The 15,775-nt window shown below is 42.9% G+C and overlaps 1 protein-coding gene across 1 annotated transcript in view; it reads right to left on the minus strand.

The window, feature by feature from the left end:
* The window catches only part of LOC109873403 (transmembrane protein 164), a 54,380-nt gene that overhangs the window by 25,057 nt on the left and 13,548 nt on the right, over positions 1 to 15,775 (minus strand). Inside the window, exon 2 of the mRNA XM_020465059.2 lies at positions 1,447 to 1,496. Coding sequence (XP_020320648.1) covers positions 1,447 to 1,496 — 50 coding nt within the window. The remainder of the gene's footprint in view (positions 1 to 1,446; positions 1,497 to 15,775) is intronic.

Raw genomic sequence — 15,775 nt, forward strand, 5'->3', positions numbered from 1 at the left:
CTTCATGACTTTGATGCGTTTGGACCATGATAGTTCGTTGGTGATGTGATCGCCAAGGAACTTGAATCTCTTAACACGCTCCACTACAGCTCCATCGATGTGAATGGGGGCCATGTTTGGCCCTTTTCCTATAGTCCACGATCATCTTTTGTTTCTATGCAGACTCGTTCAGCTACATTTCAATTATCTTCTGACTGCCTAGCAGAAGGACAAAGCAGGGCCCTGATTGAAACAGGGAGGGTTGTGGAGGTCACCATGGCTGAGCTCCTGCCCCAGTTTTCCTAATGAGAGTAGAGGCCAGAACAGGGCTCAGGTGTCCTGCAGTAATCCCCCACCTTGGGTTTCCTCCCCCTGCTATAAGACTAACCTGACGTAACAGAGCACAACATTTGAAACCAGTGCCATGCAAATGTAGTTTCATCATCTGTGGCGGTCAGGCTGAGGTTCCTTCTCAGGACATTTGATAATCACAGCCGAGGTGTGTAATGCTGCAAATAAGTGTTTTATTTTGCACAGCAACTTAAAAACATAAGTGGACTCTCATTATTGAAGCTCATGTTGAAAAAAAGCTGCCATCATAGGAATCTCATGTTACAGTATCTTGGCTTCCCCCTGTATGTTAGCTAGGCTAGGGGTTAGGTTTTTTGGGTTCAAGGAAGAGTTAGCTGACATGAAATTAATGAATTACATACTATGCTGTTACTTAAATAATTGTCCTTTGTTATATGCTAGTATGTTTTACTGACACAAACTTGTCTTGTGTGACTTAGTAAAATATCCGAGCGTACAGATTAATGAGTCGTTTGGGTGCCACCTCAGTATGTGACCTGTGTTTACAATTGCCAGGAATTTGGCTACAGTATGTGGGAATTGCAGGGAGGAACAGAGAATGGTGGCGATATCAGCTACCTTGAACTACACAGATTATCTAAATTACATTCTACAACTCTGTTCCCCGGCCCTGTTTCTGCACATCTGCTAACTGTCAGATAAGAGGATGTACTTTCTATAAAAGGAGAGAGACAACTCTGTTCGTTGGCCTCCAAACTATGAGTGATTGTTGAATTGCAAACTTTTTGCAAATCTTATAATAAAGTTGCTGTTCCAACAATCTACAGTCTCTCCCCTTTTGGTTAGAATTTCCACCACACATGCTATGTAGTTGCAAAGTAGCTAAAAAGTACTAAGTAGGTGCAAAATAGAAAGTAGTTGAAAAGTTGCTAATTAGCTAAAATTTTCTTTGATGAGATTCGAACACGCAACCTTTTAGTTGCTAGACGTTCACGTTATACACACACCCATCCTGAAGTAATCTTCACTCGTATGTAACCATACCAAACATATCATACTAATTTAGGTGTCTCGGATTAACGTTTACTGTGTTACTTATAGTCTATAAGACAATGCTGACAGTTAAATGGGAGTGTGTAGAATGGAGGTACTCACCTAAAGATGACCATGGCTGTTTTACATGGCGGACAGGCCAGCAGGAATATCTGTGGAAAAATAACGCTCGTCAACAAATGTTTTACTGATCTTGTGTTAAACTCCAAACCTTGTCATCTACATGTTGCTGTAGAACATACTGGATATGCTGTCGTGCTACATGAGAGTTATAAAAGCTGCTTCCAAAATGGTCATAGAATGTGCATGGAATGATTTCAGTGACACCCAACATCTACAGGGGAAATATATATCTGAGCTGTTCTTGCCATAATATGTACTTGGTCTTTCACCAAATAGGGCTGTGTTCTGTATACCACCCTTACCTTGTCACAACACAACTGATTGGCTCAAACGCATTAAGAAGGAAAGAAATTCCACAAATTAATGTTTAACAAGGCACACCTGTTAATTGATATGCATTCCAGGTGACTACCTCATGAAGCTGGTTGAGAGAATGTCAAGAGTGTGCAAAGCTGTCAAGAAGGCAAAGGGTGGCTACTTTGAAGAACCTCAAATATAAAAATACATTTAGATTTGTTTAACACTTTTTGGTTACTGCATGATTCCATGTGTGCAATATCATAGTTGACATCATCACTATTGTTCTACAATGTAGAAAATAGTTAAAGAAAAAAAAGAAAAACCCTGGAATGAGTAGGTGTCCAAATATTAGCTAGCTAGCTAGCGTTCCAATTCATCCCAAATGTTTTGGATGGGGTTGAGCTAGCTAGCTAATATTTGGACACACCTACACATTCCAATTTTATTTTTTATTTTTTTTACTATTTAAGACAGACCGTATATATAAACAATATAAGCGCACAGAACGGAACCGCTGAGTGCTGAAGCACGCAGCACGTAAAACTCATATGTCCTCGGTTGCAACTCTCACTACCGAGTTCGAAACTGCCTCTGGAAACAACTTCAGCACAATAACTGTTAGTCCGAAGCTTAATGAAATGGGTTTCCATGGCCGAGCAGCCGCACACAAGCTTAAGACCACCATGTGCAATGTGAAGCGTCGGCTGGAGTGGTGTGAAGCTCGCCGCCATTGTGATAAATCACGTTTCACCATCTGGCAGTCCCGACGGATGAATCTGGGTTTGGCGGATGCCAGGAGAATGCTACCTGCCTCAATGTATAGTGCCAACTGTAATGTTTGATGGAGGAGGAATAATTGACTGGGGCTGTTTTTCATGGTTCGGGCTGGACCCGAACCATGAAAAACCATACTTCCTTTCTAGGGAGTTTTTCCTAGCCACCGTGCATCTACACCTGCATTGCTTGCTGTTTGGGGTTTTAGGCTGGGTTTCTGTACAGCACTTTGAGATATCAGCTGATGTTGAAGGGATATATAAATACATTTGATTTGATTAACACAACAGCATAAAATTACATTCTAGACGATTCTGTGCTTCCAACTGCCCCCATGCACAAAGCGAGGTCCATACAGAAATGGTTTGTCGAGATCCGTATGGAAGAACATGACTGGCCTGCACAGAGCCCTGACCTCAACCCCATCCAACACCTTTGGAATGAATTGGAACGCCAACTGCGAGCCAGGCCTAATCGCCCAACATTAGTGCCCGACCTCTAATGCATGTGGCTGAATAGAAGCAAGTCCCCGCAGCAATGTTCCAACATCTAGAGGAAAGCCTTCCCAGAAGAGTGGAGGCTGTTATAGCAGCAAAGGGGGGACCAACTCCATATTAATGCCCATGCTTTTGAAATTAGATGTTTGATGAGCAGGTGTCCACATACTTTTGGTCTAGTAGTGTGTATACTGGCATCCTTCATGAGATGCTTTTTGTCCAACTCTAAACTACTTATTACAATATCAATTAAGTCAGGGAATGACTTATAGTCAAAAGAACAAGAACACAGACTTCCAAGAAAAAGATACTTATTAACCATTTACGTCACAATAACTCTGCAGTAAGATTGTTATTGCACCCACTCAAACATGAGTCGTTTAACCTGTAACCCGAGGTAGCTGAGACGATAGAATTACACGTAGAACTGACTTATACACCCTCTGTCTGAGATCTGCAGTACTGTCCTGTCTCAATCTGTTGATCGCAGGTTGACTGAGGAAGACGAGGAGGCTATTGAAGGCCAGGCTGCCACTAGTGAACCAGTCCTACATGGAGAGGAAAGACGCTGCGTATTGTGTAGCCTAGTTTTTGTTTGATTTTCCTCCAGTGAAACAAAGTGTGCAGATGAGGACCATCTGTCCTTCCACACATTTCCTGACAGAGCCAGCGAAGGAACAGGCTAATGACAGCCTGTGGGCTGAGGAGGAGCCAGTTTGTCAGCAGGAGTAAGATCCCACGTGACGTGAGACACAAAAGTGGAACAGGATCTGATTTGGAATGTTAAGTAATGGGATGACATCAGCACCTCCTTCCACTCAGCTCCATTCTAATGTGTTGTAAGTAGGCTGAGAACCACAAGAAAAACAGCATCTATCCACCAGCTCCCATTAGGGCTGGGCAGTATGCTGTATTTTACAATATACTGGTTTTTACATTACATTCTATAACCTTATTTTGATTAATAATACCAGTGATGGTGTAGACCTAAATCATTAGGTAGTTTGTGCAACAGTATCTTCTAAATCAGAGAGGAAAACGTGAAGCATGAATATATTAGCTACATCAAGTAGCGAAGACATTCAATGTAGGCAAAGATTATAGGGTCCCCTAAAAAACACTGGTTCCTACCCTGTCACAACAAAAACGATTACCATTTTCATGCATAGTCATGTCAAATAACACCTTATTCAAAGTGCCCAAAACTATATCCTAACTATAGAATTAGAATAATCATTATATTTACATGATTCCAACAGTTCACCCAAGTGTTTAGCTCTAAATCACAAGTCAAATCCAAATGACAAAATGTTGTTAAAAAAATAAGGCCTAGATTGCTGGCCGATATCGTGCAGCCCCACGTGGCATAAAATACCAACAAATACCGTCAAAATGTTTTAAAATACCGTGATATGATATTTGCGCCATATCGCCCAGCCCTAGCTCCCATGTGCAGTAGACCAACACTCTGCATGTATAATGGTTGCAGAACTGATTTTAATTGCTTCCCCTCAGAGTGAGAATGATAGATAAAGTGAACACTTAAACCCTTTTAACTGCAATTCACTGCATAGGCTACTAACCCAAAGTAGATGCCCTCTAAAATATTTTTCACTCCCTGAAGCATTTCAAAAACACATCCAGACAAACACTTCCTGTGGCAGAGAGGTGGACACTGGGCAGGCAACTCTGTGGCCGGAGCAGGATGAGTGTGTAAAGCGGCCTATCCTTCCTGAGGGACAGAACTTCTTCCTGTCTGACTGTGAAGCAGTGAGGAGCATGGGAGCACAGGGTTCAGGGGTTGAGCTCTGGCCTTGACAGAACAAGATAACCATGAGAATGACACATCTGCCTGAATGACACAATGTCCACTGAGCATTACAAAACAGAAACACTACTAGCAGTCTAGCACAATACTCACTAATATGAAGTAGGGTTTCATATTTTCCCAGTATTTTACAAATGTTCCATGCCAATAATAAATCATTTTTCTCCTAGATAACCCTGTATTTCAGGCAAAAACCGGAAGTGTCATTCAAAAGCATATAAATAGGCCTGTCTGGATTTGATTAGACCTTTGATCGAAAATTCAAGCCAATGTTACAAGTATAGGCTAACGAATTTGAATTTTGAAATCTAAAATGGGGCCTATTTGTGTAATTAGTAGGCTGATGCATAGACACACACCTTTCATAATATTTTCCCCCAATGTTATTAGCGTACCTCTTGCTCGCTCTATAGTTTCTTCATTCATTCCTACCTTTCAACAGTTACTTTAAATAAGTTTAGTTGTCCTCGTCTTAAATCATTTTCATGACATCGTTGAATAATATAGGACTAGAATTATATGCAGAAGGCTTTCACTTCTCTTCACGAAGATTGAATGGTTACGGGTCTGAATAAATAACCGCTATAGCCTACCACCACCGCACGTTTCCTCTTTCAAACTACCTGTGAGTTCTATTGGCTGCTGGATTTAACATTCAGACAAAAGAGAAGAGTTTCTCTTTGAATAGTCTATAAGTAATGCAAAAAAAATTAAAAATGTCCAGCAAGCTATTCTAGCTTTTCCGGCATGGGACTCCAAGAGCTAAGGAGCGGTTTGTAAGGAGAGGCCAGCAGAGCAAAGGCGAGTGTGTATTGTGCAAGAGAAAAAGGCTTTAAGTTAGAAGCTTATTATGCATAACCAATCATTAATTAGCTAAATATAACACTAAAACTGCATTGAATGTATTACCTGAAAGAGGTATGCTAGGAAGTACTACTGTTCAAAAAGGTTGGGGTCACTTAGAAATTCTTGTTTTTGAAAGAAAAATTGTTTGTCTATTAAAATAACATGAAATCAATCAGAAAAACAGTGTAGACATGGTTAATATTGTAAATGACTATTGTAGCTGGAAATGGCAGATTTTTCATGGAATATCTACGTAGGCGTACAGAGGCCCATTATCAGCAACCATTACTCCGGAGTTCCAATGTCACCTTGTGTTAGCTAATCCAAGTTAACTTTAAAAGGCTAATTGATCATTAGAAAACCCTTTTGCAAATATGTTAGGACAGCTGAAAACTGTTGTCTGATTAAAGCAATAAAACTGGCCTTTAGACTAGTTGAGTATCTGGAGCGTCAGCATTTGTGGGTTCGATTACAGGCTCAAAATGGCCTGAAACAAAGATCTTTCTTCTGAAACTTTTCAGTCTATTCTTGTTCTGAGAAATTAAGGCTATTCCAGGCGAGAAATTGCCAAGAAACTGAAGATCTTGAACAACGCTGTATACTACTCCCTTCACAGAAGTGCAAACTGGCTCTAACCAGAATAGAAAGAGGAGTGGGAGGCCCCGGTGCACAACTGTGCAAGAGGACAAGTACATGTGTCTAGCTTGAGAAACAGACGCCTCACAAGTCCTCAACTAGGAGCTTCATTAAATAGTACCCGCAAAACCCCAGTCTCAAAGTCAAACATTGAAGAGGCGGCTCCGGGATGCGGGCCTTCTAGGCAGTTTCAAAGAAAAAGCCATCTCTCAGACTGGCCAATAAATATAAAAAATTAAGATGGGAAAAAGAACAGACATTGGACAGAGGACGATTGGGAAAAAAGTGTTATGGACAGAAATTAAGTTTGAGGTGCTCGGATCACGAAGAAAAAGATGCTGAAGGAGTGCTTTATGCCATCTGTCAAGCATGGTGGAGGGAATGTGATGGTCTGGGGGTGCTTTGGTGGTGGTAAAGTGGAATACTTGTACAGGGTAAAAGGGATCTTGAAGAAGGAAGGCTATCATTCCAGTTTGCAACGCCATGCCATACCCTGTTGATGGCGCTTAATTGGAGCCAATTTCCTCCTACAACAGGACAATGACCCAGAGCACAGCTCCAAATTATGCAATAACTATTTAGGGAAGAAGCAGTCAGCTGGTATTCTGTCTATAACGGAGTGGCCAACACAGTCACCGGATCTCAACCCCATTGAGCTGTTGTGGGAGCAGCTTGACTGTATGGTACGTAAGAAGTGCCCATCAAGCAAATTCAATTTGTGGGATGTGCTTCAGGAAGCATGGGGTGAAATCTCTTCAGATTACCTCAACAAATTGATAACTAGAATGCCAAAGTTCTGCAAGGCTGTAATTGCTGCAAATGGAGGATTCTTTGACAAAAGCAAAGTTTGAAGGACATTATTTACAACCTTGTCAACATCTTGACTATATTTCCTACGAGAGAGCGAGATAGATATATAACAGCCATGCTGTTCATATAAATAAAAAAGAATACATAATGTATTCTAATTTACCGGTTTCTTAGTCATTTATCACGGGAAAAGGGAGAAGTTTTGGGCGGTAAATTGCCATTCAACCCTAATATGAAGGCACGCTCACACAAGTGCAATGAACAAATGTTTGCAAACTGGTAATACACCATTCATATTACCTTTTTTTAGGCTCCATCATTGAGTTTTTTTTCTAATTTAAAGTAGAGAACGACCGATAATTGGCCGAGCCGATATTGGCCTTTTCTAGTCTATAGGCCCTTCTCTAACGGCTTCGCAAATAGTCCCTCTACATAACAAAACTGATGCCAGCCGCTGCTCACCGCCTGAGCCACGAGCACTGCACATTGTCGAGGAATGTTTAGCTGGGAAAAATCCTACGCTAGCTCATTCTCCAACAGAAAGGTACAGTATTGAGAAATGGATGAATTTACAGTGACCAAAAATCAATCTCCTGTTGCAAATATTCGTTTAATTCACTAATATTAAGGCTTGTGTTGACGTGCCCGACATGCATGCAATAAGTAAGCTAGCTAAGCAGATAGCTATGTGACCTGTTAGCAAAGATTCTGATAACCAACCCGTTCATCTGTGGTGTTAGCTAGCTAGCTGTATTAGCTACTATGCTAGCTGGCAGGCTTCATAAACATGGTGCTAAGATATCAGATAGGAGCTAACAGCCAATGTAGAAAGCTAACATTAGCAGGTTATCATTTTGAAAATGCACAATTTTCAGCAATGAGCCATCTGATTTGCAGTGTAACCACAGAGTTTATAAAACTCTTTGGTGTAAAGTAAGCTATGTACTGGTGTGCTGATCTGATCAGCTCCAACCCTGTCCATTCCACAATGCATATAAGGCCCTCCCCCGCCCTCCTTTCGGAAAAGCTGACCACGACTCCATTTTGTTGCTCCCAGCCTACAGACAGAAACTAAAACAAGAAGCTCCCGCGCTCAGGTCTGTTCAACGCTGGTCCGACCAATCTGATTCCACGCTTCAAGACTGCTTCGATCACGTGGCTTGGGATATGTTCTGCATTGCGTCCAACAACATTGACGAATACGCTGATTCGGTGAGCGAGTTCATTAGAAAGTGCATTGACGAGGTCGTAGCCATAGCAACAATTAAAACATTCCCAAACCAGAAACAGTGGATTGATGGCAGCATTCATGTGAAACTGAAAGCGCTAACCACTGCTTTTAACCAGGGCAAGGTGACCGGAAACATGACCGAATACAAACAGTGTAGCTATTCCCTCCGGAAGGCAATCAAACAAGCTAAGCGTCAGTATAGAGACAAAGTAGAGTCGCAATTCAACGGCTCAGACACGAGAGGTATGTGGCAGCGTCTAGTCAATCACAGATTACAAAAAGAAAACCAGCCCCGTCGCGGACCAGGATGTCTTGCTCCCAGTCAGACTAAATAACTTTTTTACCCGCTTTGAGGACAATACAGAGCCACTAACACGGCCCGCAACCAAAACCTGCGGACTCTCCTTCACTGCAGCCGATGTGAGTAAAACATTTAAACGTGTTAACCCTCGCAAGGCTGCAGGCCCAGACGCCATCCCCAGCCACGTCCTCAGAGCATGCGCAGACCAGCTGGCTGGTGTGTTTATGGACATATTCAATCCATCCTTATCCCAGTCTGCTGTTCCCACATGTTTCAAGAAGGCCACCATTGTCCCTGTTCCCAAGAAAGCTAAGGTAACTGAGCTAAACGACTACCGCCCCCGTAGTACTCACTTCTGTCATCATGAAGTGCTTTGAGAGACTAGTCAAGGACCATATCACCTCCACCCTACCGGACACCCTAGACCCACTCCAATTTGCTTACTGCCCAAATAGGTCCACAGACAACGCAATCGCAACCACACTGCCCTAACCCATCTGGAGAGGAATACCTATGTGAGAATGCTGTTCATCGACTACAGCTCAGCATTTAACACCATAGTACCCTCCAAACTCGTCATCAAGCTTGAGACCCTGGGTCTCGACCCCGCCCTGTGCAACTGGGTACTGGACTTCCTGATGGGCCGCCACCAGGTGGTGAGGGTAGGTAACAACATCTCCACCCCGCTGATCCTCAACACTGGGACCCCACAAGAGTGCGTTCTGAGCCCTCTCCTGTACTCCCTGTTCACCCACAACTGCGTGGCCATGCATGTCTCCAACTCAATCATCAAGTTTGTGGACGACACTACACTGGTAGGCCTACAGGGAGGAGGTGAGGGCCCTCGGAGTGTGGTGTCAGGAAAATAACCTCACATTCAACGTCAACAAAAAGGAGATGATTGTGGACTTCAGGAAACAGCAGAGGGAGCACCCCCCTATCCATATCGACGGGACAGTAGTGGAGAGGGTAGTAACTTTTAAGTTCCTTGGCGTACACATCACAGACAAACTGAATTGGTCCACCCACACAGACAGCGTCGTGAAGAAGGCGCAGCAGCAACTCTTCAACCACAGGAGGCTGAAGAAATTCAGCTTGTCACCAAAAGCACTCACAAACTTCTACAGATGCACAATCGAGAGCATCCTGTCGGGCTGCATCACCACCTGGTACGGCAACTGCTCTGCCCATAACCGTAAGGCTCTCTAGAGTGTAGTGAGGTCTGCACAACTCATCACCGGGGGCAAACTACCTGCCCTACAGGACACCTACGCCACCCGATGTCACAGGAAAGCCATAAAGATCAAGGACAACAACCACCCGAGCCACTGCCTGGTCACCCCGCTATCATCCAGAAGGCGAGGTCAGTACAGGTGCATCAAAGCTGGAACCGAGAGACTGAAAAACAGCTTCTATCTCAAGGCCATCAGACTGTTAAACAGCCACCACTAACATTGAGTGGCTGCTGCCAACACACTGACACTGACTCAACTCCAGCCACTTTAATAATGGGAATTGATGGGAAATGTAAATATATCACTAGCCACTTTAAACAATGCTACCTTATATAATGTTACTTACCCTACATTATTCATCTCATATGCATACGTATATACTGTACTCTATATCATCGACTGCATCCTTATGTAATACATGTATCACTAGCCACTAACTATGCCACTTGGTTTACATACTCATCTCATATGTATATACTGTACTCTATACCATCTACTGTATCTTGCCTATGCTGCTCTGTACCATCACTCATTCATATATCCTTATGTACATATTCTTTATCCCCTTACACTGTGTATAAGACAGTAGTTTTGGAATTGTTAGTTAGATTACTTGTTGGTAATTACTGCATTGTCGGAACTAGAAGCACAAGCATTTCACTACACTCGCATTAACATCTGCTAACCATGTGTATGTGACAAATACAATTTGATTTGATTTGATGGGCCGGGCGCAGTGCGCGCTAACCAAGGTTGCCAGGTGCACAGTGTTCCCTCCGACACATTGGTGCGGCTGGCTTCCGGGTTGGATGCGCGCTGTGCTAAGAAGCAGTGCGGCTTGGTTGGGTTGTGTATCGGAGGACACATGACTTTCAACCTTTGTCTCTCCCGAGGCCGTAAGGGAGTTGTAGCGATGAGACAAGATAGTAGCTACGAAAACAATTGGATAACACGAAATTGGGGTAAACATTTTTTTTATAAATATATATATTAAAAAAAAAAAAAAAAAAAAAAAAACTGAGTTTAAATGTTGTATGAAAACTTCCGACTTCAACGGTATGTTATTTTGTATTCTCAAACTAACAGCCTAAATGATGTCCTTCTATACAGGTATGGCTCCTATGCAAATGTTGTTGCTCAGCAGGCTAATATCAAACCAAATGTTATTCGTCACATGCGCCAAATACAACAGGTCCTTAGCTGAGTGATGAGCTTTAGAGGGCAATATGGCATTGAAAGCTGAGCTGTAGTCAATGAATAGCATTCTCAGGTAGGTGTTCCTTTTGTCCAGGTGGGAAAGGGCAGTGTAGAGTGCAACAGCGTTTGCATCATCTGTGGATCTGTTGAGGCGGTATGCAAATTGGAGTGAGTCTAGGGTTTCTGGGATAATGGTGTTGATGTGAGCCATGACCAGCCTTGCAAAGCACTTCATGGCTACAGACATTAGTGCTACGGGGTGGTAGTTATTTAGGCAGGTTACCTTAGTGTTCTTGAGCACAGGGACTATGGTGGTCTGCTTGAAACATGTTGGTTTTACAGACTTGGTCAGGGACAGGTTGAAAATGTCAGTGAAGACACTTGCCAATTGCTCAGTGCATGCTCGGAGTACAGGTCCTTGTAATTCATCTGGCCCTGCGGCCTTGTGAATGTTGACCTGTTTAAAAGGTCTTACTCACGTCGGCTACGGAGAGCGTGATCACACAGTTGTTTTATTTTTTTTTATTTTTTATTTTTTATTTTTTCACCTTTATTTAACCAGGTAGGCTAGTTGAGAACAAGTTCTCATTTGCAACTGCGACCTGGCCAAGATAAAGCATAGCAGTGTGAGCATACAACAAAGAGTTACACATGGAGTAAACAATTAACAAGTCAATAACACAGTAGAAAACAAAGGGGGGGTCTATATACAATGTGTGCAAAACGCATGAGGTAGGCAAATAATTACAATTTTGCAGATTAACACTGGAGTGATAAATGATCAGATGGTCATGTACAGGTAGAGATATTGGTGTGCAGAAGAGCAGAAAAGTAAATAAATAAAAACAGTATGGGGATGAGGTAGGTGAAAAGGGTGGGCTATTTACCAATAGACTATGTACAGCTGCAGCGATCGGTTAGCTGCTCAGATAGCTGATGTTTGAAGTTGGTGAGGGAGATAAAAGTCTCCAACTTCAGCGATTTTTGCAATTCGTTCCAGTCACAGGCAGCAGAGTACTGGAACGAAAGGCGGCCAAATGAGGTGTTGGCTTTAGGGATGATCAGTGAGATACACCTGCTGGAGCGCGTGCTACGGATGGGTGTTGCCATCGTGACCAGTGAGCTGAGATAAGGCGGAGCTTTACCTAGCATAGACTTGTAGATGACCTGGAGCCAGTGGGTCTGGCGACGAATATGTAGCGAGGGCCAGCCGACTAGAGCATACAAGTCGCAGTGGTGGGTAGTATAAGGTGCTTTAGTGACAAAACGGATGGCACTGTGATAGACTGCATCCAGTTTGCTGAGTAGAGTGTTGGAAGCCATTTTGTAGATGACATCGCCGAAGTCGAGGATCGGTAGGATAGTCAGTTTTACTAGGGTAAGCTTGGCGGCTTGAGTGAAGGAGGCTTTGTTGCGGAATAGAAAGCCGACTCTTGATTTGATTTTCGATTGGAGATGTTTGATATGAGTCTGGAAGGAGAGTTTGCAGTCTAGCCAGACACCTAGGTACTTATAGACGTCCACATATTCTAGGTCGGAACCATCCAGGGTGGTGATGCTAGTCGGGCATGCAGGTGCAGGCAGCGACCGGTTGAAAAGCTGTCTGGAACAGCTGGTGCATGCTTCAGTGTTGCTTGCCTCAAAGTGCTCATAGAAGTAATTTAGCTCGACTGGTAGGCTTGTGTCACTGGGTAGCTCGCGGCTGTGCTTCCCTTTGTAGTCCGTAATAGTTTGCAAGCCCTTCCACATTTGACGAGCGTTGGAGCCGGTGTAGTAGGATTCAATCATAGTCCTGTATTGACGCTTTGCCTGTTTAATGGTTAATCTGAGGGCATAGCGGGATTTCCAATAAACTTCCGGGTTAGAGTCCCTCTCCTTGAAAGCGGCAGCTCTAACCCTTAGCTCAGTGAGGATGTTGCCTGTAATCCATGGCTTCTGGTTGGGGTATGCACGTATGGTCACTGTGGGGACGCCGTCGTCGATGCAATTATTGATGAAGCCAGTGACTGTTGTGGTGTACTTCGCAATGCCATTGGAAGAATCCCAGAACATATTCAAGTCTCTGCTAGAAAAACAATCCTGTAGCTGAGCATCTGCGTCCTGACCACATCCGTATTGAGCGAGATACTGGCAGGAAATCAGCAGGATAGAGTTATAGTTAGATTTGCCAAAAGGAGGACGAGGGAGAGCTTTGTACGTCTATGTGTGTGGAGTAAAGGTGGTATAGAGTTGTTTTCCCTCTGGTTGCACATGTGACATGCTGGTAGAAATGAGGTAAAAACGGATTTAAGATTCCCAGCATTAATGTCCCCGGCCACTAGGAGCGGCATCTCTGGATGACAATTTCTTTGCTTATGACCTTACACAGCTTGTTGAGTGCGGTCTTAGTACCAGCATTGGTTTGTGGTGGTAAATAGACAGCTACGGAAAATCTGAAAACTATCTTGGTAAATAGTGTGGTCGACAGCTTATCATGAGATACTCTACCTCAGGCAAGCAAAACCTCGAGACTTAATATTAGATTTCTTGCACCAGCTGTTATTGAGAAATAGACACAGACCGCCACCCCTTGTCTAATTGGAGGCAGCTGTTCTATCTTGCCGATGCACGGAAAACCCAGCTAGCTGTATGTTATCCATGTTGTCGTTCAGCCACAACTCAGTGAAACATAAGATATTAGTTTTGAACGTCCCATTGGTAGGAGTCTTGATCGGAGCTCATCAGTTTTGTTATCCAATGATTGCACGTTGGCTAATAGGACTGATGGTAGAAGCAGATTACCCACTCGCCGTCGGATCCTTACAAGGCACCTCGACATCAGTCTCTCCTTCATGCGAATGACGGAGATTTGGGCCTTTTCGGGTGTCTAAAGTAAATCCTTTGCGTCCGACCCGTTACAGAAAAATCTTCATCCAGTACGAGGTGAGTAATGGCTGTCCTGATATCCAGAAGCTCTTTTCGGTCATAAGAGACGCTGGCAGAAACATTATGTACAAAATAAGTTACAAATAACTCAGGTGCCATATAAATACCTCAGGTGCCATATAAAGTCTCACATGGAAAGGCAAACAGATTGTCCTCTGTAGCACCATTGACCAGCCAAAATAAACTTAATACATCAATGCTATGCACATTCCTATTGAATAAGCATTCACTTGTATTGTGAGTAGGCCTATGCCATCTTAATTTACCCAGATCTACATTTGCATAGAAGCATATCACGCATGTATGGAAGAACAAGAGGTCGACCGATTTAGATTTTTCATTGTTGGAGGACCAAATAAAGCCGATACCGATTATTGGAGGACCAAATAAAGCCGATACCGATTAAAATCGGCCAATTTTTTTTTACATGTATTTGTAATAATGACAATTACAACAATACTGAATGAACTTATTTTAACATAATATAGTACATCAATAAAATCAATTTAGCCTCAAATAAATAATGAAACATGTTCAATTTGGTTTAAATAATGCAAAAACAAAGTGTTGGAAAAGAAAGTAAAAGTGCAATACGTGCTATGTAAGAAAGCTAACGTTTAAGTTCCTTGCTCAGAACATGATAACATATCAAAGCTGGTGGCTACTTTTAACATGAGTCGTCAATATTCCCAGGTAAGAAGTTTTAGGTTTTTAGTTATTATAGGACTATTTCTCTCTATAACATTTATATTTCTTTAACCTTTGACTATTGGATGTTCTTATAGGCACTTTAGTATTGCCAGTGTAACAGTATAGCTTCCGTCCCTCTGCTCGCTCCTACCTGGGCACGAACCAGGAACACAACGACAACAGCCACCCTCGAAGCGTTACCCATCGCTCCACAAAAGCCGCGGCCCTTGCAGAGCAAGGGAAACAACCACTCCAAGTCTCAGAGCGAGTGACGTTTGAAACGCTATTAGCACGCACCCCGCTAACTAGCTAGATATTTCACATCGGTTACATGAGCCTAATCTTGGGAGTTGATAGGCTTGAAGTCATAAACAGCTGCTTGCAAACGCTCGAAAGTGCTGTTTGAATAAATGCTTACGAGCCTGCTGGTGCCTACCATCGCTCAGTCAGACTGCTCTATCAAATCATAGACTTAGTTATAACATGATAACACACAGAAATACGAGCCTTAGTTCATTAAAATATGGTCGAATCTGTGAACTATCATCTTGAAAACATGCGGTGCGTATCGTTGCTCCAATGTGTACCTAACCATAAACATCAATGCCTTTCTTAAAATCAATACACAGAAGTATATATTTTTAAATCCAGGCTAGCAGGCAATATTAACCAAGTGAAATTGTGTCACTTCTCTTGCATTCATTGCATGCAGAGTCAGTGTATATGCAACAGTTTGGGCCGCCTAATTTGCCAGAATTGTACATAGTTATGACATAACATTGAAGGCTGTGCAATGTAACAGCAATATTTAGACTTAGGGATGCCACCCGTTAGATAAAACACGGAACGGTTCAGTATTTCACTGAAAGAATAAACGTCTCGTTTCCGAGATGATAATTTCCGGATTCGACCATATTAATGACCTAAGGCTCGTATTTGTGTGTTATTTTATAATTAAGTCATTTGCCAGCAGCTCTTCACTGTGCTTCAAGCATTGCGCTTCCTGACATGCCGCCCCCAGATGGTGAGGGTAGGTAG

This window comes from Oncorhynchus kisutch, linkage group LG28 (assembly GCF_002021735.2).
Source record: "Oncorhynchus kisutch isolate 150728-3 linkage group LG28, Okis_V2, whole genome shotgun sequence".
In the NCBI taxonomy this organism is placed as follows: Eukaryota; Metazoa; Chordata; class Actinopteri; order Salmoniformes; family Salmonidae; genus Oncorhynchus; species Oncorhynchus kisutch.